This window comes from Charadrius vociferus, unplaced genomic scaffold, assembly GCF_000708025.1.
Source record: "Charadrius vociferus isolate BGI_N301 unplaced genomic scaffold, ASM70802v2 scaffold743, whole genome shotgun sequence".
Taxonomy (NCBI): domain Eukaryota; kingdom Metazoa; phylum Chordata; class Aves; order Charadriiformes; family Charadriidae; genus Charadrius; species Charadrius vociferus.
This window is the reverse complement of record NW_009647747.1, coordinates 746,439-769,577: the sequence shown is the minus strand read 5'-3', so window position 1 is coordinate 769,577 and position 23,139 is coordinate 746,439. Positions and strand designations below refer to the sequence as shown.

At 47.4% G+C, this 23,139-nt stretch overlaps 1 protein-coding gene across 2 annotated transcripts in view; it reads right to left on the bottom strand.

The window, feature by feature from the left end:
- Positions 1–23,139, bottom strand: part of WDR7 (WD repeat domain 7) — a 109,720-nt gene that overhangs the window by 19,031 nt on the left and 67,550 nt on the right. For both annotated transcript variants that reach the window (XM_009882031.1, XM_009882032.1), the window contains 5 exons: positions 16,932–17,118; positions 9,842–9,959; positions 8,893–9,042; positions 8,160–8,242; positions 2,734–2,833 (listed from right to left, as the gene is read on the bottom strand). In XM_009882031.1, the coding sequence (XP_009880333.1) occupies positions 2,734–2,833; positions 8,160–8,242; positions 8,893–9,042; positions 9,842–9,959; positions 16,932–17,118 (638 nt within the window). The remainder of the gene's footprint in view (positions 1–2,733; positions 2,834–8,159; positions 8,243–8,892; positions 9,043–9,841; positions 9,960–16,931; positions 17,119–23,139) is intronic.

Sequence of the window (23,139 nt, the reverse complement as noted above, 5' to 3'; positions counted from 1 at the left end):
AGAGCAGTGGCAGAGGCTGCCCAGAGAGGTGGGGGAGTCTCCCCCTCTGGAGCCATCCCAAACCCGCCTGGACGCCGTCCTGTGCCACTGCTGGAGGTGCCCCTGCTCTGGTGGGGGTGGCACTGGGGGAGCTTCCAGCCCTCACCAGTCTGGGATTCAAAACAGCTTACACACGAGCTGTGATGGGACAACTAACGAAACTTTCATATGTAGTTCAAATTTTTACTTTCAAAACACTAACATATTTACTAAATGCAAAATTATGTTTATGACTTCAGGAAAAAATTCAAAGAATCATCTTTTTCTTTTTTAAATACTGAACGACTCAGCCATTTTTTTGCTCGTGTGTTTCTGGTAACATTCAAGAAACATTATAAACAGAAAGAAACGGAATGAGCAGACACCGTACCTGTGTTAGACAAGCATTTCTCGAGGCAAAAACGAAGCGGCAATTAGTGCGGAAAGCGCAAAGGTCCCAAGAGGAGAGCAGGGGGTGGAACTGGCCGAGGGCTCCAGTGTCCTCCCAGCGCCGGCCACCGCTCAGCCCGCTCGCGCTCCGTGTCACGGCAGCCCTCGTCCTTGCCGGCACCCCCCAGGCAAATGTCCTTGGGCACGCTCGGTTTCAACGTACAGAGGCAATTAAAATATTTTGATAAACATTTTGAAAGGCTTTAGTTTTTGTAAAAAAAGTAAATTCAAAATTTGAGCTTTTTTTTTCCAATTTCAGAACTTTTTCACCTACACAATCCTGAAGTTACTTCACGTCTTCCAAGCAGCCTGAAATCTGCAACTGTGAGAAGTAACTTCAAAAGGACAGATTTGGCATAAGAAACCTGTATCCAACAGATGGCGTTGCCCCCTAATAATCATATATATGGCACTTACCAAATTTTTCTTCCTCATGAATAATAATAAAATCTGCAAAGCGCCCTGCCCTAATTATCCGGAAAGTCCCTTCAGTCACCCCCATCTCCGCTTTCCAGGATCTATGGGGAAGCTTGTTAAGAAAGTAAGAAAACAAGTGCCAATATTCACCAAGATATCAAATCAAGCGAGCGAATCGGTCGGCCAATTCGCTGGCCGGGGTCTGGCGTTAGCTGGGGCAGCCCCAGAGAGCAGGCGCCGGCTGCCGCGGAGGAGCGCTTTGGAGAGGAGTCTGGCGAACGTCAGCCATGCACGATCCCCTCTCCCAACAGCCGGTGGGTATTACACAGAATCCCTTTTAAAAGAACTAAGCGAAAAAGTAAAGAAGAGAAAAACGGGGTATTTTCGCATGCCTGCCAAACCCAGGGCAAGCCAAGGCAGAGGGACGGTGTACAGCGGTGCTCTTCACCTCTCCCTCTCCAACAGCATCAGGAATTCGCTATTGGTTTGAGATGCTCAGACTTCCCAGACTGATCTGGGCTTTGCCCTCTGAATTTCCAGCGCGCTGATGCACACCGAAAGGGGCCGTGGTGAGTGCCTCTGCAGCGGGAGGCGTTCGGCTGGCTGCTCAATAGGTGGGACCACGTCCTGCAACCCGCGCAGGCTCCTCGCGCAGACCATCGGGGAGACCTATTTGGAAAGAGGGATACGCACAGCTCTGCAGCACGGCGCTCGTCTTGGCTAGGACTGCAGGACAGCATAATGCTCAGCGACGTCGGATACAGCCATATACAGCAGCTCTTGTGGACCCATTTTACAGTTAAATTGATAAATTGTGATCCAAACCACTTAAGCTAAACCAAGTTAGAGCAGTCCGCCTTTCCTATTTGCCACCATTATATAGCTATTTATAAAATCACCCTGGCCGTCTTTGCTTCCGGAGGACAGCTGTCTAAACAAAAAATGCCAGCAGGTACAATGTTGTCAGTCACCAGATTTGGGAAATAAACACCAGAATTTCAGAAGAGACACTGACCCAGCCGTGTATACCTAAGCCTGTGGTTCTGCCCGCAAAGTACTGTGACACTGCAGATCAGGCAGGAAGAAATCTATGCTGCCCTCTCTATAATGCACATTCTGCAAGGACTGAAGATAACAGCTTTCAGAAACAACAACAACAACAACAAAGATATTTACATACACACACAAAAGAATAAGGCAGATTCAAAATACAGATATTTTATCCAAGCTTTACATAAAGACTATTGAAATTCAATGAGAACTAATAGCTTATCACACCGTACAAGGAATAACAAAGAACATTACCAATGAACTTTTCTGATAAGATAAGGCAAACACTTTGTCACTTAAACGTTTTTAAATCCAAGAACTCATTTCAACATTACCTGTAAGTATATCCTCTTCTAGGTCACTGGTAAGAAAAGACGTATCTCATTTAACACCAGAAAAGTGTAAATACCTCAAACATCAGCGTAATGGCATTATTTAGACAGGAGTTTTAGGGAAAAAAAACCCACCTTGGTGGATTTTGTCTGCGACTTCTATAGTAGATAAGTATACTGCTATAAACCCTAACTTTTAAAAATCAGGTTTCTCATCTATTTCAGAGCAGGGGTACCGCCTAACTTTAGGCTTCCATTATTAACCCATCTGTGGCCCCCATTCAGTTCCAGTGAATGAAGACAGTAGGGCTCTATATACTTCGAGTCCTTCATTAAACTATTGATCCCCTCGGCATTATCCATAATGTTCCAGCAGCTCAGCATGTCAACCGATGCAGAGCTCACTGCTCTTTCCTTTCAATAACTTCCACGCTTTATGGGGAGGAAGTCACAATGATTTATTTACCTGACATTTCCCGGTCCGGATGTCGTAGAGGGCCACTGAACCATGGCGAGCTCCCACTGCTATTCTGTGACTCCGCTCGTAATAGCTGACCATGTAGAACCTGAATTGAACGTTATAACAAGTAACAGGTGAGATCTGACCTGCCTGCATGATGTTAAAATTAACTTGCAATGCCACTGGGTAATTAACATTAGTGCTAGAACAGAAATTTGATTTAAAAATCCATCAGCTGCCAGTTTTCATACTTGGCGTTCGGCAAACAAAGCCAACTGATGTTTGATACATTACTGCAGAATCAGATCAGATTTATTTATTTCTATTCCACAGTGTCGAACGCTTCCACCGAGTTCGGGAACAATCTCTGCGACAACGGCCAGAGCCCTCGGTGTCCACGTGCACATCTTGTTTACAGTGGAACACCGCAATAACGCTGGATGTCAAACGGTTAAACAAGACAATCTTAACACCCTGAATGATTTCAAAGCGCTTTTCCTTGCAAATCAAAAGAGAAGGAATGAGAGAAAGCACGGGGAAAACTATGCAAACTCATAAATTGCTGTTTGGCTTCAGGGGGAAAAAATAAAATAAAATAAAAGGAAAATTTATCACACACTCTCTAATCTAATAACCTCCTCCAGGTGAAAAGGAACAGGGAAGCATGCAGTACTCCTTAACATTCAGGCATTGATCTGAATTCAAACAACTGCAAAATTCAAAGACTTTCCACACCTTGAAACACAAGAGAGTTAAAATCCTTATTTCAAATTCCAATCTCCGGGAATACCATTGTGCCTTTCTTCTAAAAGGAAGAGCAGACCTGCGAAAACTGCTGACTGCGTTTGCGATTGAATTTTAATTTTACTGTTAAATTTGACTATAACAACGCCTGCCCGAGATTTCTAGAATCCGCCTATAAAAAGGCGTTGCTGACCATATTTATGGCTTCAGCCAACAAATCTCCCAGTGATCTATGTGGGTGCTCTCCAGCATTCCCAGAGTGCCATAGCAACTGCTCGCAGGCAGGCAGGCAGATGCGCTGGGTTCCGCAGTGCAGGCGGGAAGGGACACAGCAGGAAACCCCACGGTACAGGAAAACAGGGGGGAAAAATAAAAAAAAAAAAAAAAAAAAGGAAAGAAAATCGCTAGCTGTTGTGCAGGAGAAAGGGCAGAACTAAGTAGCTCAGATGCGCTGTCGCGTCCCTGTCCATCCGTCCCCAGGGACGTCTGCCATGCCCACCATCCCTCCCCGCTTTCGCTCTCTCGCGCCCCTTCCATGAACGACCATCGCTTGCCCTCCGACACTTGCCCGTGCCCTTCCCCGCCCCCAGCACCGCGCCGGGTGCCTGGGACTGCGCTCGCCCGCCGCGCAGGAGGTGCTACAGCGGAGGGACGCGGATGACTTCAAGCAAGACCAAAGGGAAGGCGCCGACCGTGAAAGACCCGACAGCTCTGCTGGCAATTCCCACTCCAGAGGCCAAGACAAAGACAAGACCTGCTTAAGCTACACCCATTATTTCCCGACCTAACTCTTGCTCCACCTGGGCCGGCCAACCGCTATCGCAAAGACCTTCACGAGAGCCCACAAGCCATCAACGTGCCAACCGCACTGCCGCGCGCCGTGCCAGCTCGGAGCCCTCCTGTCCCAAAGCGTGCAAGCAGGATGACGGCCAGCTTTTTAACGCTCCCTTTCCTAGAGATATGGAAATTTTTCCAGGCCACCTACCGTCTCTCTTGCTCGCTTTTGCAGCCGGCATCTGCCTCGTCAATTTGCTTTTCATATCCCCGTGGTCAGTGGCGGCCACACAACTTATTTATTTATTATTAAATAATAATAATAGCTTCTCATTTATTAGTAAGAAGACAAAAAGAAGCGCTTAGGAAAAAAATAAATAAATCAAAGGCTGTTGATAAACAGCTAGGGAGCAGGAGGGGCAGGAGCTGGCCAGGAGCTAAAAGAAGAGAAAAGGGATAATGGCGTGGGCAAACGGGTACCCGCGGGGCCCAAAGCCCGGCACACGGGGGGACGGAGCCACGGGACTGCAATAAGAGGGCATTCACGGTTTTCACCATTTCGTGTCAAACTGCAAACACCTGCACAATGAAAGTAGTGCCTCGGGTGAACAGGGAGGGGGCTATTTTTAAGCCTATTTTATATAAGCAGCAAAGGCAGGATTTATACATAAACTTACAAAACCCCACACGCTGCTTGATCATTACAAGTAGAAAGGACTACAATGGAAAGTTTCTCTATAAAATGTTTTATATCCCCATTAAGTGTGTTACAGTAGCGAATGGGCACAGCCCACTTGTCTCCTCCAACAGATTTAGAAAGAGAGGATCTCACCCTATTATATGAAAGCAAACAGCATTTCTCTCCTTCCTGCATTTAAATGCCCATTTAGACAGAGCGCCGAGTCAGTATTTTCCTTCGAAAAGAAGAATCCATCAGACTACATAACAACACAAGAGGGTTTGGGAAAAAAAAAAAAAGCTTCAAGGAAATGGATGTTTTGGAGTTTAATTTCCTAAAAAAGATTACTCCCTGAACTGACGCTCAGTTGTCAGCTCTTTAGCCGCGTTCTTTATCTTTTAGTTAGCTCAGCATTGCTACAACTATGCCAGATTGAGATATTTTAATCCTTTGCACCCCTTTCTAAACGCCTGTGTGGTAGAGCTGTGAGAATAGAGAGTGATGCGCCAGCATATATTTAGACTACGCTACGAATTCGGCTCTGCAAGCTGCTGCGTCCATAGCCACAGTCGGGATGTGAAGGGAGCCGCGGCTCCGCGCGCTGCCCCGCTCCTGCCCTGCAGAGAACCCCTGGTGTGCCCGCAGCGCGCTCCGTCCAGCTTCGGGGGAGCTCTGCTGGCGCCCGCCGGACAGGGCTGCTCTCGCTGCTGCCCCCTCAGCCTCCCCACGGAAGGCGGTTTGGCCAAGGCCCACCAGCTGTTTAAAAACCACAGAAAACCCCCTTGTTATCTGAAATTTAACCTCTCCTCCCGTGCGACACTATACTGGTGCAGGGACTGCTTTAACTCAGCAGCCTGACCAAAATACATGGAACCTGAGCGAGCAGAGCCCGTCAGGGACCGCTCAGCTGTGACGCAGCCGCTGCATCTGGAAAATGCTCAAGTCACGCAGGATTTTGCTGCCTTCAATATTATCCTTCGCAATTTTAAAGGAACTCCGAAATATTTCATATTCACTGCATCGTCCTTCAGTACCTATTTTGATAAGAAATAGGTTTGCACAGAGCGTGCCAAAAGGCATTATGATCCTCTGTAAAGAATAACACTTATGGGAAAAACAAAGAGACACCAAAATCATATGCTCTAAGATACAATATTCAAAATACCCACCGCGATGGATGTACCTCATTGCCACCCATCAGGATTGGGTCACGCTCACAGCAATTAGCGGCATGACTGCTACATTTGTACAGCAGTAAAAAAAACCACCCGAAAACCCAAGAGGAATGATAATCATGTACTGTAACCCAGCGCACCGCTGCTCCCGGCCCTGGGTTTAACGTTCGGCTGAAACAGGAACGTCGCTTCCGAGAGAAGGCAGAGGCAGACGTTTGCCATGACAGCCGTGAGTACGGGACTTCTACACCACCTCCCGAGGAAGAGGAGCTTGCACCCCAAGCACTGAGACACCTGCACGGTTCCGCCAGCACAGGGATGCGCGGAACGCAGCACAGCAGAACGAGCGCTGCGATACTGAAAGAATTAACGACAGGATTCTGTCCAAGTGCTCCCGCTTGGAATCTCTCCAGAGACTGAGCCATTTGCTAAAACCTGATGGAAAATTTCCACTGGGCTGAATGATCCCATCAGTGGGGTGCTGTATCATTTTTACAGTGGCTATAACTATGTAGAATAGGAAATATTACTAGTAATTTAACAAAAACTTAAGATAACGTAGCGCTATAAAACTACAGCAGGAGTAGTGAGATTTCTACCCTAATTCCCACTTACCCTTGCATTTACATTTTAAGGTAATCCTTTTAAAATATCAGGAAGAAGGAAGATTACCTCTATCAGTATCCTACCTGTCAACAGGATAATTGTTCTTTTCTTGAAACCATTCAATATTTTAATAGCTTATTAAATTAAAATGTAATGGTCGACAGATGATTATTATAATTTATTGGTTGTACCGGTTTAAGAGTATAACTGGGATATTTATCACGGTCTAAAGATACTGTAAACGTTCCTGGTTTATAAATCACATTTTACAACGTAAAAGTCCCATTTTAAGAGTGAAGTAGAAAGCAGAACTAGCCCAAGCCCCAGACGACTGATGACGCTGACCTCCCGCCGAAGGCTGCCTACGACAACAATTTTGGAGCCCAACCTGCTGCCGCGGAGGACTCCTGGGCGACAGGCAAAGGGCAGACAAAGCAAGGCTCTGTCCCAGGAAGGCATTTGGTACTTTCCACTCCTTATCATCTCCGTTTCGCTGACCGTTCCCATGGGATGGCGCTGCTACACACCTGTGCAAGCAGCTCAGAAGGACCTGGGAAGTGCCTTCAGGAGATGTCTCCTCTGATAACCATGCCCTGCTGCCAGCCGCGCTCTCCATTAGAGCACGTTTCGCAGAACAAAACGGAGGCAGGCTTGGGCTTCCTCTGAACGAAAGGTTTATTCGCTATTTGGCTCAACTCCTGGTACGAGAGCGTGCTTTGCTGAAGGACTAGGGTGCTGACAACAGATCTTGGAGGGCCAGCAAAGAGCTCCTGCTTTGACAAGCCCTGGCTCCTCGGCACACGGGGAACCTCACTGGGACCTCACCCCGGCTGCTCACGGCTTGGGCTGAGCGTACCGATGGGCAGCAGCTGGCCACGAGGCCCTTCTGCAAGCCACCACGACGCAAGCCCCTCACACGGAGTGTCTGGGAACACCACCACATCCCCCAAACCGCATCCTTATTTCCTGCTGTCACCACCCGCCTTTTTCCCCAGTCGCTTTGATGGTGGCAACTAATCGACTCGGGCAGGTCGTGCGCATTGCAATCTAACCCGTGACTCAACTACATGGCTCCACTTCTGTGACAGCAAAGATATTGATAAATCCTTTAAAGGAAGCTGCTCAGCTTGCGCGGCTGTTCCAGGGGAGCAGGTAGGCGATACGGAGGGGTAGCAGGACGGAGTTTTTCATGAGATTACACAACATTTTCCTCTTTTTGGACTTTCAAAATACCTAAACTTCAGGAAGTTGTTAATGCTTTTCTTGTCCACATCTCTGTCAGATGTGGCAGAGACCTAAAAGCCTACAAAAGCTTATGAGTGAGACAAAAACATGCTTCACATTTGCTGTTTTAAGGGGCAGACATCACGTAAAAGACTGTTCCGCTCTTAAGAAATATATCCTGCTGGTGACCCCACAATTTTCTTCACGGTATTCTCGGAGGAAGAGCTCACCTGCAGATGGCTGGAAAGCATTCCTGAAGACCCTTTTTCTTAACTAAAGATCCTTCGAGGCAATACATGATGATGTCCATAACCTTGGAAACAAAAGTTAAAATCATTTGACACACTGTATGTTTCATAATAAAAGTTTTAACAGAAAAAACCAGAGAATTTCCGTGCCTGACTGTGTCTCTGATATCTAACTTTACAATTCAACGGGGATAAAACAAACAAGGACTGTCTTGCATATGACAGAGTTTACAAGAGCAATAGTACTGACAACTGGAACCATTCAGAGTACCCGTTAACAGTTAGAAAACGGCAAACTAGTGGCAAACATAAGCTAGTTGAGCTCTAGACATAGCTCTGGTTTGCAAAAGGCCTCTGGGCATCAGTATCAAAGTTACAAATCCGTTCCATCATCTGTACCACTCTTCAACAATATTCATCAGCACCAACAAATGCGACAGATAAAAACCCCCACGCGGTCCCCCAGCACATCCAAGTATCAGTGCTACAAGCATGCCGTACCTCCAGCAAACCCCCTTGCTTGGGTTTTTTCCCCCAACCACGCAATTTAACCTTTTAAAGTTCAAACTATTAGCTGGGTGGTATAAACCAAACCCTCTTCCCACGCAAAAAGGTTTACGGTCCCTGCAGAAAGAAGTTCTACAGTTCGACTCTGGGCCAACACGTTATTCCCTGTCGCACGGAACCCACAGCAGACAGGGCAGAACAGCCTTACCTCCACCAGAAGGTCCACAACGTCCGTAGGCATCTTCTCAATAAGTATCTCAATGACCCTCAAGATCTCTCCTTTCGCCCGGGCAAGAGTGGTGGTGTGAATATTCTGCTGAGACTGCGTGTTGGCTGCGAGGGCAGTGTGTCTGTGCACCTACCAAAGAGCAGGGTTACACACGGAAACGCCGACTTCGAAACATTCTCCATCTGCACTTAAGTTAGACGCGCGCGTTACGCTAAGAAAGCCGGCACTAGGCAGAATGTTTTGCTTTCCTTTGAGACCTAGGGGTGATTTCCCCGGCTCAGCTCCTCGTAATCAGCAGAGCCGCTAATGGTTATCCTTCACGTAGTTTTTAAACAAGGGCTTACCCGTTTTAAGTAATTCTTAGTCTCATAAAACTAAAGGGCCAGATAAGCAAACGCCTGGGTCTCGATGGCGTGATTTTCACGTACCTGAACATCTAGCCGTTGGCATTAGAGAGCTTTCGTAACAGGCTTTTTTTGGCCAGCCACTGAACGCGGTCCACCCTGCTGCTGGAGCTCAGCCAAAGCCGCCGGCCGCAGCGGGGCTGGCTCGCCGGCAGACCCTGCCCAGCCCTCACCGGCCCTCCGCACTGCCCCTTCCTCCTCGCCCTCCACGCCCCCCGGCTACCTCTCCGCTCCATCAAGGTTCATACCGAATGGGCTCAGGCGTGCACCGCCTAAGGAAAGCAGGGCTTTACACGTGGCCCCCGGAAGTCTAGAAAACTGACACAACTCATCGCGCTCAGCGGAATACCTAAATAAGTATCATAAATGCCGGGTGATTCGGACACCTGCAGGCAGGCAAATATCACACTCGCCGTTTCCCCTTCTGGGGAGGGAGGCAGGGAGGCACATGCCATTCTCTAGAGCTGGTGAGCCCGGAGCCCCGAAGCTCGGAGGCGAAGCCGGCGGGGCCGGGCCCTGCTCACCTCCTTGGCGATGGTGGTGATGAAGGCAGGTGGTCTGGCGGTGGCGATGAGGGAGAGAGCGTGCCGCGCCGAGCGGGCAGAGTCGGCGGCCGGGCTCAGGGGCAGCCCCATTGTGATGCTAAACGGGCACCAGACAAAGAGGGGAGAAAGAAAAGGAGCATTAGAAATATAGAGTGAAAAGATTAGAAACAGCTTATAATGTCAGTTCAAGGTCAACGGGAGCACTCAAACAGTTAGAATATAATGGACTCCCAACAATGAGCAGTGATTAGGAGTCAGGGTGTTCTAGCATCAAATACAAAATCGAATAATTAACCATGAAGATTGAAAACAGTACGCGCATCTGTCCAAAGTGTTAAAAAGGCCTTGTTAACAAATTATCTCTATGTGCTGAATACATATCACCCAACGGAGGGCGAGGCAAGCACAGAACGTCTGCCCAAGAATTTATGGTTTATTCTTTTACAACATTTTAAAAGCAGGCTGAAAAATACCCTGTTCATAGTAATTCTCCTGAATTCAGCTAAGCACCGGTTGTAGGAGAGAAAGGCAAGAAGCTTCTTGAAGAATTAACACCACCAAATCTGTTTGGTTTGATTTTCGTTACTGCCCGAGTCGGTTGCAGCAGCACGACGAGATGACAGGCGGCCCCGTACCTTACGCTTTCTAATTACCGCACTATTCAAAAGCTCTTCAGCATTTCTAACACCGAGGGTTTAACCGCAATTCTTTGAGTAACAGTAAGGGCTTAACTGGCATCTACATTCGCCATACGCAATGCTTTTATTCGCTCTGACAAGATAAATGCGAGAAACCCTGAGGTACTAAGCACCCAGGAAGTACGCTAAGCAAAAAATAAAATCTGGTATTTGGTACCCGAGAGCATAGCTACCTGACAAAGACGACACGCAGGCGAATTTTTATCTGAAAGCATCCTTTCTTAAAATTGTACTATTTTAACTACCACTGTTGTTTGTAGGCCAGCAGAGCCCCGTTTTGTCAGGCCAGCGGGACGTCATCCAGCAGTTCCACAAACCCTTCCTGCGCTCCCACCCGTGGGCCACCCAAAGCGGTCCCAGCCCGGGGACAGGGGTACCTCTCCAGCTAACGATCTCCTGCCTTTATTAAACCAAACCGATGTATAAAGCTTTGTATGTATAAAGCTCTGCCTGACCCGTGCCTCAGCCCAAGAGCAGAGAATTCCGCAGCACGGACAGGCGCTGGGGCAGCGAGGGGGACACAGCAGGGAAGCCAGCGCGGTGGCCAGGCACACTTAAGCGCGGTTCCCGTGCCCGGCAGGCACGCGGGTCACCCCGGAGAGGGCATTTCGCCACAGCAGAACCGCAGCACTGCAGGGGGAAGGAACGGCGGGGAAAGAGCTGCGGGGAAATCAGGGCTGAACGTGCTCCGATATGGAACGGGGCTTTGACAGGAGGGGAGGGAATGCCTGGGAACCAGCGGGCGTTGGGATTAACCCGAAACCTTCAACCTGCCCCATGGAGGAATCTCTCTGCAAGGCGACTACTGCAGCAAGGAAAGGGAGACCACAGATCAGCTCTAAACCACCTTCAAGTTTTCCTGTAACGTATTATTCCTATAACGTACAGTCTGGCCAATCCCACTCCTGTGACCGCACTTCCACCAAGCAGGAGCTATCTTTTCTCTTTGCTGTTTTACTAAGAGATTAAGTAACAATAAAGGTATTAACCTGTAAACAACATACACGGGTTTACTCTTCCTCTGCAGAATGAAGTGCTTTTCTGCACAGGAGCACGGGCAGCAGTGGCGGGGGGAGAGGCTCACAGAGGGAACCCCCCGAGAAGACAGCGTCCGTGTTGCCGTCACGCTGTGCCACAAAGCCCATGGAAGTCCAACCCCACCGGACTCAAAACGGCAAGCAAAAGCATGGGTTCACTGGTTCAGAATCCCAAAATATTTGGCTTAATCCATCTATTCACCTTGTGACATTAACATTTGAGAGCTTCTCTTCTTTTGGGCTAAATCAGAAAAATTACTTGTCTTCAACAGAAGCGATTCTGCCGTTTCCTACCCCAGACTTTACAATGACATTATTTGGAGGTGGGACAGGAGGAAATCCACATTTTCAGAGCCAGGATGGAGAGCACAATAGGTGGTTTTTCCCCCAGCACTTCATGCGCAAACGTGCGTAAGAGAAGGAGCGTGAGGCGGCGCTTCCCCACACGCACCGAGAATCTCCTCTCGGGCACCATTTCAATTGGCTCCTCCTCCCCTGTGCTCTTCTCCTTTAGTTTTTTGGTAAAGAGTAACAGAAGTTTACAAACTCAACTGGCTTATTGCAAAGTCTGTTGATGATTTTGTAGAGGATTTAGGTAGCAACGTGATAACTGAACGGTTACATTACTTATTTCTTTAGTTTTTCTAGTTTTTGAGAGAGAGAGGGGTGTCTATAGAGGACAACACCTTCTCTTGATTTCTTTCTTAAGTGTCTTTAAAAAGAATTCTAGATGCAATATCTGATTTAATAACGTGAAAGCTTACAACCTGAATGCTTTGCAACAAAGAACTTCAGGGTGGTCAAAGCATTCTCTGCCAAATTAACTATTTTTCCAGAGCAACAACAAGATGAGGTGCGGATCGATCGCCATTTCACAGACCTGAATTCACATAAATACCAACCAAAGTTATTATAATTTTCTTTCCCATTCCTCACCAACATTGCATGCATTAGAACTACTGAATTTGAAAACCAATAAAGCCGCTGCAACAATAAAGACGTCCCCATTGGCCTCGCGCTTGTAAAACTGTATTTGAATATAACTTAAAAAAATCCTGTCTGGATGTCACCGACAAAGACGACGGTCAGGGAGGAGGAGGTGCCAAAGTCAGGCGTTCGAGGGGCTCACTATCTCCCGAAAGCCATCAAAGCCCCAGCCCTCAGGACTTTTTTTTAGAGAAAAAAGCTCCGTGCTTCTGCCAGCAGTCCTTCTCCTTCCAGGGCGCTTGGGAAGGGCTGTGTTTTCCTGCTCCGGGGATGGCCCCACGGGACGGGACGGGACAGGACGGGACGGGCACGCTGCACCAGGGCCACAACAAACCCGAGGCGGACGCAAAGCAAACGTGCAGAGGGAACCACCGCCGTTCACACTCAGGCTTCTGCTCTTGTCCCACCGAGGTCTAGGAGTTCCGTGGGCCCCGCAAGAGTCGGCAGCACGTGTTGTCCCAGACAAAGGCAGATGGAAAAGGTTTCAATGATGATGAACAGAAAACGTAGCAATCAGATCTCTACATTTCTCGCCTTCCATAAAGCAATGCCAGATGAAAACTCTGTGGGACCAAGACTGGGATTATTTCAGCGTAGAAGATAATGACTGAGATTAGTGTCTCCTTGCTAAGGGGAGCCGAAGAGGGAAGGCGGCACTGGCCCAGCTGGTCGCAGGGAGCTGCGAGAGGGACCCCACCAAGGCCGTGACGGCAGCGGGATCCGCGGGAGGCGGCGGAGACGGGGCCATCTCGCCTTTCAGGGAAAGCCGCCGCTCTGCACGATGGGCACTCAGCCCCTTCTCTCCCCTCTGGTCGGGGGCGGCAGCGGGATGCTCCGAGGTCAGAGGGAGGGAAAAGGGAAGATGGGTATATCCCACCACACTTATCCCAAACCTCTACATCAAGAGACCTCCACCCCACTCCCGCTCGTATGGGCAGCCTTGAGGCTGCGGCTGAACGAACGGGAGGGACCAAACTCCCTCCACGGCCGAAGCTGGCGAGCGCGGTACTCCTCTTGCCCCGAGGCTGCGGGTGCCGAGGGAGCGCTCCCCTCCTGCCGCCAAAGGTCTGAACCAGCACCAACGCGGACACGTTCTGTGGCCGCGGCATGCCACATCCCCGTTAGGAACAAGTACCCAGCTCCCAGTTCTCCTTTACACCCCTCCATTTCAGCAACTGTTTGGGCTGTGGTCTAAAAACATTCCACCGTACTTGAAAGCGAGGGGTGGCCCTGCTACATATCCTACGGCTCCACAGATAGTATCTGTAACAACATAAAAGTATAGTGAAGTTTTCCCCTAAACACAATCAAACCTGAAGAGATTTAGCCTAATTATTTTAGTACACGCACATATAAACATATGGATCAATTAGAATGCAGTTTGCTAATTTTGGTACATTGTATCATAATCTCTATCAAACCGAAGCTTGTGATTCAAAGAGCAAAAATAACAGACAGCAGCGGTCCCTACTGTCATCTGTGCCAAGAAATCAAAGCCTAATAAAGGCTAGAAAAATACTCTTAATGCTCACAACTGAGCAGTTTCATTCGGCATGGCAGGCTAGATAACCGTTAGGGACCGGGATGAACCAGGAGAGTGGGGGGGGGGTTCTAAATACCAGAGTTTTGGATAACAGCTCCATATTTATTTAATCTGGAAGGGAAAAAAGAAAAACACTGCTTTTTTTTTTTTTTGGTCAATAAATGTGAAGTGATTTTTTTTTTTTTTTTAAAGCAGAAGCTTGACATAAAAGCTCTTTCATAAAACGTTCTTAACATCAGGGAGAGAAGCCAGGCAGCTGTGCGCTGTTATTGTGTACATGGTAAATCAGGCACAAAAAGGGGCAGCGCAGCAGGGCACCGGGAGGGCGAGATGCACACTTAACCCCCTGCACACATTGTTGCTCTGTTTCTTTCCATCTTCGGCTGTCTGCAGTCGGTACTGGATCTGTCATGAATGTAACAGGCCATTTTCAATCTAAACCTTGTTATGGATTAATAAGCAAACACTTTCTCGCTTATTATGCAATTTATCACGATGAAAATTGCATCGGGCTCCTCAAGGCTACATGCTGATACATTCATTTATTCAGTGCTCTGCGGACAGAGCGCCATACTAATCTTTATGACAGCTACGGGTGTAATCGCAAGATGGAAATGACTTTCTGCAGCCCCGCGTTCGCCTGGCTTCTCCAAGTCCGCATTTCCATACAATGGGGCTCAGGAGGCGCTCTGCGAAGGCAGAACGTTTTGGTTTCTTTTGTCACACTACAGGAAATAATTGAAGTTCAGACAAACCACAATATTAATCCAGTTCATACGCGTTTCTCCGTTAACACCGCCCAACACACAGCAATCATTCCGTCTTGAAATCCTGAGGAAATTAAAACTGCTATAAAATGTGTAATATCTGCCTTAGAATAATGCAAAAAAAGAAGTCAGAAACATTAACAGAGGGATGATAAAACGCACACGTGGTATTAAGACAACCCCGGTCAGTTCCTTATTGCGTGCAGCATCTGAAAAGCATGTGTTTATAAACAAACATTTGTAAAGTAAAATTCATTCATAACAGAGCAGTTTTCAGAACCGTACGATGCGAAACCGAATTCTAAGGTTAAATGCTATTATGGGTGCATAAAAGTGCTCACAGCGTTAAACGTGATTGCTACAGGCAAAAGAAATTATTGACCAAAATGGAAAAGTAACTAAAAAAAAAAATTAATACATAGTTTAAACACCTGACTAATTTCTAATTAGAAGGGTATTCTACAGTTTCAGCCAGTAAGACAAAAAAGAGCAGTGTTTACTGTGATTTAGCAAACCATAGCCTTAGAATAAAGCAGAAAACCGGCTAACTGTTTAAGGAATTTTTACCTTTTTAATACCTGAAATAATATTCTTACTGCGTGCTGTAACCAAGACCATCTGTAAGCTAAGCAAGCCCCCTCCTGCAGCTAAACACAGTTTTGCAATAGTTTTGCAGTACTGCCGACATCTCCCTCTCCTCTCCCGCACGCCTGCGGGTACAGGCAGGAAGCTCGAGAGACGTCACAGCAAAATACCACCTGCCCAAAAAGGAACCTCTGCATTTTATGAAAAGAAATATGGTAAAAGTAACGCCTAAGTAAACAATTATGATGACCTCGGCAGCGTTATTCCATATAACCAACCTACTGTGGTTGCTTCCTACAGTGACTTTTTAATTTTCTCTTTCTTTCTACATCGAAACCAGAGCCTCTCCTTTTGCATGTTTAAGTGGTCTGCTCTTTTTAATAAAAACTAAATACAGAAAAAATTGTGCAGATCGAGATTTAGAACAAACTTCAGCTGAGATGATCAATTTTACAGCAAACAATAATAAAAATAAGGACTGCATTGCAAAACTCTTTCCTGTGCAAAGAGTCCTGTTGTCATTAATCAGATTAATGGTGTGAGTAAAGACTGTTGAGGTGAGAATCGGGGCCAGCTGAAATTTATTACATTTAGGCCTCAGATCATAAAATTCATAGATACTCAACAAAAACGCTGCTCGTGTCCTGCAAAGTTGCACACATTAAATAAACGCCAAATAGCAGTACTTGAGAATCCGGTAGCTTAACACAAACCACATTAAAAAACAGGCAAGACACTACCTTTATTACACAAGTCATCTGAATGACTTCACTTACGCTTTTAGCTGTAATTATTTGATTTAGCCGTAATTATTTGATGGCGTGACTGATAACACATGTAACAACTTGTATACATACCTGTGTACACATAACGAGAAGTTGTACAATTATAGGAATTTTTTAGAAACGGAACAAATACGCACTTAAGAGTTCCACGCACAAAAAAAGAGAATAATTTACATTTTTGTAACTGTATCATATAACCATATTAGATTTTTGCTGTGTGTTTTATGTCAAAGTGTCAGACTTCCTTATGAAATCTGCCCCCCCCAACCCCAATTACAGATACCTAATTGAAAGATTTTATTTCAAGGAGGTTAGAACAGAGGTACGAGACAGCATTCCATATAAATCTTGATTTAGGACGTTTTAATAAGTTGTCCTCTGACCCTGGAGACGGGCTGCGGTCTATTGAGTTTATGATTTCTTTCCTTAAATCTACAAGTTACCTCGGTGCTATTAATAGCGATGCTATTGATAAAATAACCACCTTATCCAAAATGTACTTTCTGAAACAATTCCCGTCGTGACAGGATGGCTTGTGAAACCATGGAACAAAAATCCATGTATTCAGACACACCCGTGGAAAATACCTTCCAAAAATACTATTTTTACAGTTAAGAAAAGGTTAAAAAAAAAAAGTTTTTCCTAAGTGAATAAACGAGCGACCTACTTGGCAAGCTGCTTCTCGGCGTCGGCGCAGAGCTCCAGGAGGCCCATCAGCACGGCGGAGACGTCCATGTAGGGCTCCCAGACGGTGAAGCCGCGGCCGATGAGGTCGATGGCGGTCCTGCGGATGGTGCTGTGCGCGGGCAGCTTGGGGCTGGGCGGCTGCAGCAGCAGGAACGTCAGCGCCTTGCCTGCCGTGCGGAGAGGGACACAACGGGACAGTCAGACACCTCCAAATCGGTTTTGCCTTGTTGTTTCCTAACACGTAGCATGGAAACCTGTTTGTAAGACTTTTCTCACCACGAAAGCGCAGAAGCTTACAACTGCAGGGTTTCCCAAAGGCAGCGGAAAGGAGGAAACCATGGTTCCATGGGTATCACGGAATGGTCAGGGTTGGAAGGGACCTCTGGAGACCATCTAGTCCAACCCCCCCGCCAGAGCAGGGGCACCTACACCAGGTTGCACGGGACAGCGTCCGGGTGGGTTTGGAACGTCTCCAGAGTGGGAGACTCCACCACCTCTCTGGGCAGCCTGTGCCAGTGCTCCACTACCCTCAAAGTAAAGAAGTTCCTCCTCATGTTAAGATGGAACTTCCTATGGTCAAGCTTGTGCCCATTACCCCTCGTCCTGTCACTGGGCACCACTGAAAAAAGACTGCTCCCATCCCCCCGGCACCCTCCCGTTAAGTATTTGTAAGCGTTAATAAGATCCCCCCTCAATCTTCTTTTCTCTGGACTAAAGAGACCCAAGTCCCTCAGCCTCTCCTCATATGAGAGATGTTCCAATCCCCTCATCATCTTCGTAGCCCTTTGCTGGACCCTCTCCAGCAGTTCCCTGTCCTTCTTGAACTGGGGAGCCCAGAACTGGACACAGTGCTCCAGCTGTGGCCTCCCCAGGGCAGAGCAGAGGGGGAGGATGACCTCCCTCCACCTGCTGGCCACACTCAGCTCTGTTCCGTAATGAAAATCCTGCACGACACCACGATGACATCAGCGCAGTGATGGGCAGAGATGACGTTTAATTTAAGTGAACTCACTGTCTGGGGACACAGCTGCAGCGGCCGCCGCCGAGAGATCACGGCTGGCCTCGGGCCGCCTCGCACGTCCCTCTGCCGCGGTCACCGCAGGGAGAGTGCCGCCGCGCCGCTCTCCCCCCGCAAACCTCCCCCAAAGTGGGAAAACAAAGGCACGAGCAAGAGGTGTATGGACGAGCTGCCGGAGGACAGGGGGAAGCCTCGGTGACGATCACCGCAGCTCCCCGACTCTCACTGGGATGCTCGGCAGCATCGGCGCCCGGACAAAGGTGACTGGGGACCAGATACCCGGTTTTACAGCACGGGTTTTTCTTCCTTACAAAATACACTTCCTACCGACACCTCCTCAGCGTCAGGCGCGCGGGGGTCAGTAATGCGCTCTCCGGGAAAGGGAATTACATTATTTGTAAAGCCTCCGCACCGCACCGGCCTGAGATGCACAAGGGGATGTTGTTGGGGAGCACTTTGCTGCCGGATCTCTGCACCTCCGGAACCGTGCCGGGGTCTTCTGCTGCAGAAACACTTGACTGCACGTGAGCACCGTACCTACCCCCGAGCAGAAACCTCCCTGAGGCAGGGCCCGCAAAAAACCTCTATGTTGGGAAGAGCTGCCTGAAAGCTCACAAGAAGATGTATCATTTTCACCATTTCGGTGTCACACCTCGGTAAACGACTTTTTTTTTTTTAACAGAAATAATAACACAAAAAATGCAAAGGAGGGCTAAAACAAGCCCAGAAAAATATACTTTATCATTATACCTACATAATTATTTGTTACCTCTTAATACGGTTCATTTAGCTTGCTCTTATGCTAAAGCCAACCTACTGATTTTACCCGGTTTTTCTTTAGTTTTCAGAACGGTGCGCTATGAGCTGCTCGTGTTGTTTATGAACTAAACTGCCAGTCATTTCCCCCCCCCGAAAAACCAACAACAGACAGGCTTTTCCAGTCCCTTCGCGCTAACCCTGTACGGGGGTGTAACAAACCAACCAAAAGTTTCTTCTTGCGGCACACAGCAGGCCACAAAGCTCTGGTTCGTGTGAATTTGATGGGTCAAATCCAAGAACCTTATTAAAAAGCGTGACTGCCCAAACATTCCTGTAATGAAATATGCCCGCCTTTTCCACGGGAATCCTCCCGGCATCGCTCCTGCTGACACCTGCCTTGTGGCAATTGAGCCCTGGGAAAAGATGAACTAAACAAAAGTCATTCTGCTGCCCGTTTCTCAGCCTGGACATCTTTGTTTAAGCTTTGACTTGGCTTAAATGAACGAATTAATATTGACAAAAACATCAACTAAGCTAATGAGTTGTTAGTTAAGGCAATAAACATGTCACATTAGAGTCAGCGCAGTAAAGAGGTAATTAGCCCCGGAAAAGCTCTGCCGATCGGGGCTGCGCAGATCCTTTGCTGTGGACCCTCCAGCCCGTTGGGCGATGCGGTACCCGACGCGGATCCCCGGTGCCCAGGGCAGGTCCCGCCACGCCGGCGCTCGCACCGCACCTTCTCCTGAACCCACTCTCCCGCAAACGCCAAACGGGCAAGAGAACGACCCACCAAAGGCGTCTCAGCGGGAGTTTGGGCCAACACAGCGGCGGGACAGAACAGATCCCACCAAAGCCGAACGCAGCTTGAGACCCCACTCCGCGCGCTCCTCCTCCTGCTTTCGGAAGGGCTCGTCAGCTAACGCTCCAGAACGGCTACAAGCAGGAGGGAGGGATGTCTTTCTCGCTGGAAATCTAGGTAACACCAGACTAAGCAAAAAATAAAAAGTCTGCCCTAGGAAAAACTAAGTTTTGATGACTTCCACGTAGTTTCTGTTAGAAGAAGTCATTAAGAAACAAACCAACAAAAGCTTTCATTAAACATTAGGGTGCAGCCTACTAGATGGAATTACTTCAAGCGGTAACTTAGCAGAAATGTAGCTCAGGAAATGACATTCCTATACAAATTTCTATTAAAATATAGTTTAGTTGCAGGTGTTTTATTCTGCAGTGGTACAGATACGCCCCAAGAGTTTGGAAACAAAGCAGCAGTCCGGGAGGTAACCCAGCGTGCAGAGGGCGGCGATTTTGTTCCTGGACAGAAGTGACCTCCGGGTCAGTACAAGGGAGTCATCAGGAGCACCAAACCCAGACTGGATTTTACTCAACGGGTAGAGAAGGCTTCAATTTTGGACAGAAGCACCGAAGTCCTTTCAACATTTAGGACAGAGAGAGCAAACCTGCCAGTTCTCTGAAACTATTTCGATATACCCTCAGGGGAAACACTCCACATGACAGCACAGGCACCCCCAAAAAGCTACATCCCATCCAGCCACCAGCGGCACGTCAAAAACCTGCCTACTTTTCCATGCGTTTACTCGATTAAAGGTTTGAGGCTTTGATCCTTATGTCATTTTTATTAATGAAAATACGACACGAATACTAAAGCTTATCAGTTATTTTCAACGCATGTAGCTCCTTGGATTTCGGAAAGGTCTTTCCTTGCTGGATCTCAAGAGCTTTAACCATATTACATCAGTCAGCATCGTTATCCCCGTTTTGCCGATAGATTAAAAAAAATTAAATAATTTGCCCAGAAAAATCAATAGCACCAGCATGAACGAGACACTGATAACTCTGATTCCCATTCTCATAATTTGCCACGAGATCAAGTTCCAACTAAATAAAAATGATGGACTCCAAGAATGTGATTTAACTTGCTTTGCATCTTCTTCTGATACTATGTAAAACATAAAAAAAAAAGTGAAGAACCACAGCTGTAATTTTTTTCAGTCTGTCCTCTCTCCCCTTGTCCGTAGGCATCGAGTTTTTCCTACAGCAAATTAACCAAACTGTGACCCTTTCTGGATGGTATTTTCCTGATTTGACATATACCTGGGTGAAACATCCACAGAGAGACAGAAATATAAATTTGGATAGCTGACTTAAAAAGCCATAGCCCTTAATTCCTTCCTACTTCTAGTGCAGTGAATTTTTATTACGTATCTTCTCTCATCTTTCAGATAGAGGATATTTTTAGGCCTGAATTAAAAATTAACTACTCCTATTATTTGGAGAATTTTTTCCAAAGAGGTAATGATGAGAAGATTATTATTTTTTTTTTTTTTCCCAATCACACTCAACGTCAAATTTCTTAATTTTTACAGAACTCGTTTTCAGCAGGGCAGGGCCACCTCCCACCAGCCCAGGTTGCTCCAAGCCCCGTCCAACCTGACCACCTCCAGGGATGGGGCAGCCACAGCTTCTCGGGGCACCCTGCCCCAGGGGCTCACCGCCCTGAGTGCCCGCTTCAGCCGCCGGGCGACACTCAGAATGAATTCTGAACGCTGTGCTGCAGTCAGGTTTTGCTGCGCCGCCCCGCACGCAGCCGCTGGAGCCCCGGCTCCGCTCCTCGGAGGCGGAGGGACCATCTTTCTGCCACAAACACTCCAGAAGTAACACGGTTTTGCAAAATATCAAGAGAAATGTACTCCCTGCTTAGTTTGTCAGTAACTCCGAACTGCTGTTTGAGCTGAAAGAGGAGCAAAAGTTGGGATTAGCAAAGATGTACATTTACGACGACAGTCATGACTTGTTCCAAGCCCTTTTTCTCATGTATGTGGGTAAGTGGAGCAGAGCAGCCCACGGGGGGACGCCATCAGCCGCGTCCCGCCGGTGTCCCCGCTCCCACCGCACCCGCGGGCACGGCTCGTCCGGGAATTCAGAACAGCCTCTCCGGGTGGCGAAAATTAAATGCTTCCTCATCGAATGTGCTTCTGCAGCACATATCTAACTCAGTGCTTTCCTGGGCAGTTAAGATTTCATTTTTTAACAATACAAGAAAAGAGTACCTGTTTTTTGCCTCCTATCTGATGAGCAAGGAAGTCTTCTCGCTCACATTGAAGACTTAAAGGCATCAGAAGCGTTATTCAGTCTTAAGGGGAACATTTCCTCTGTGTTAGTTATCCATGTAACTTGTGGAAATTCAACAGAGGTTTAACAGGTCAGAACAACCAATCCTAGATGCAGTAAACGCCCGCTGTTTCTATTCAGCATCATAATATATAGATTGCTTTTTATGTGAAGCAAGCAGACAGCAAACAACCTTCCGAAGTGGGGCCAGACGAACGCTGCCCCTAATTCGTTTTAAAATTCTGTAAGATTTTGCATAACTCGTTAGAAAAAGGGAAACAACAGAAAAAGAAGAACGTGTTTCTAATGGCCGCTTTCCCAGGCTTTTCTCTCCAACTCTGGTCTAGTTAAACCAACCTAACAATGCCATTTTTCTTCCTCTCAAAACCTGCAGTGGGGGAATCAAATGTGAAAGCAAGATCAATTCTCTTCCAAGACAGTAAATGAGTTTTAGATCAGACTTGTTTCAATTTATGGAGAGAACTCAACTATGCTGGCTTAAATGCATTCTTCCTCTAACTATGAAATTATATTACAGTGCTATAGAAAGAGTAAACTATCATTATTTTAATCCAAAATTTGTTTATAATCTAGCAGGAAGGAGAAAGCCAATATGACTCGGGTCATAACTGTGCATTAAACTTTGTATTTTCATTCCTGTTAATTGCATAATTCCATTAAACCACGCTATTTATTTTAATCTAAATTATATAATGTTTTCTAAATAAAGCTATTTCCATAAAAATGATCACCATTTCATAGGAAGTGGCTGGTTTTTTTCCATCACAGTGCTGATCAAACTATACGTTAATCTTAGAAGTTTTCTCCTGTTACACGTAATTGTAAGGAACTTTCTGGAGCGGTGTGGACAAGCCGTGCCCTCCGCGGCGGCGGAAGACACGCACTATCAACGCAAGAAGTCAAGCCGAGGCGACGACTCTGCGGAGTCAGGGATGCCACCCCACCGCTGTCCCACACATAAACGTGCCCACACCAGCGACGACCTGTATGTTGTTTTCAACTACTGCAAAGCCCCGCGAGTGATACGTGGCAGTCCAGCTATTTGAGGTTGCTCCCTTCTCCCCAGGCTCTGGCACCCCCAAGGTGCCTGTCCCCTCCGTTTTGGCAGCACACCTACAGCCGGGTCTGTGTTGCAGCTGATGTCATCGGCGTGAGGCTCTTTACGGGGCAACCCGGCCATTGATTCAACTAGATTTATCTGTGGAGAAAGTAAAACCTGAGTGACCGGGCATTGCCAGAGCAAGGGGTTACGTTTGCGTGC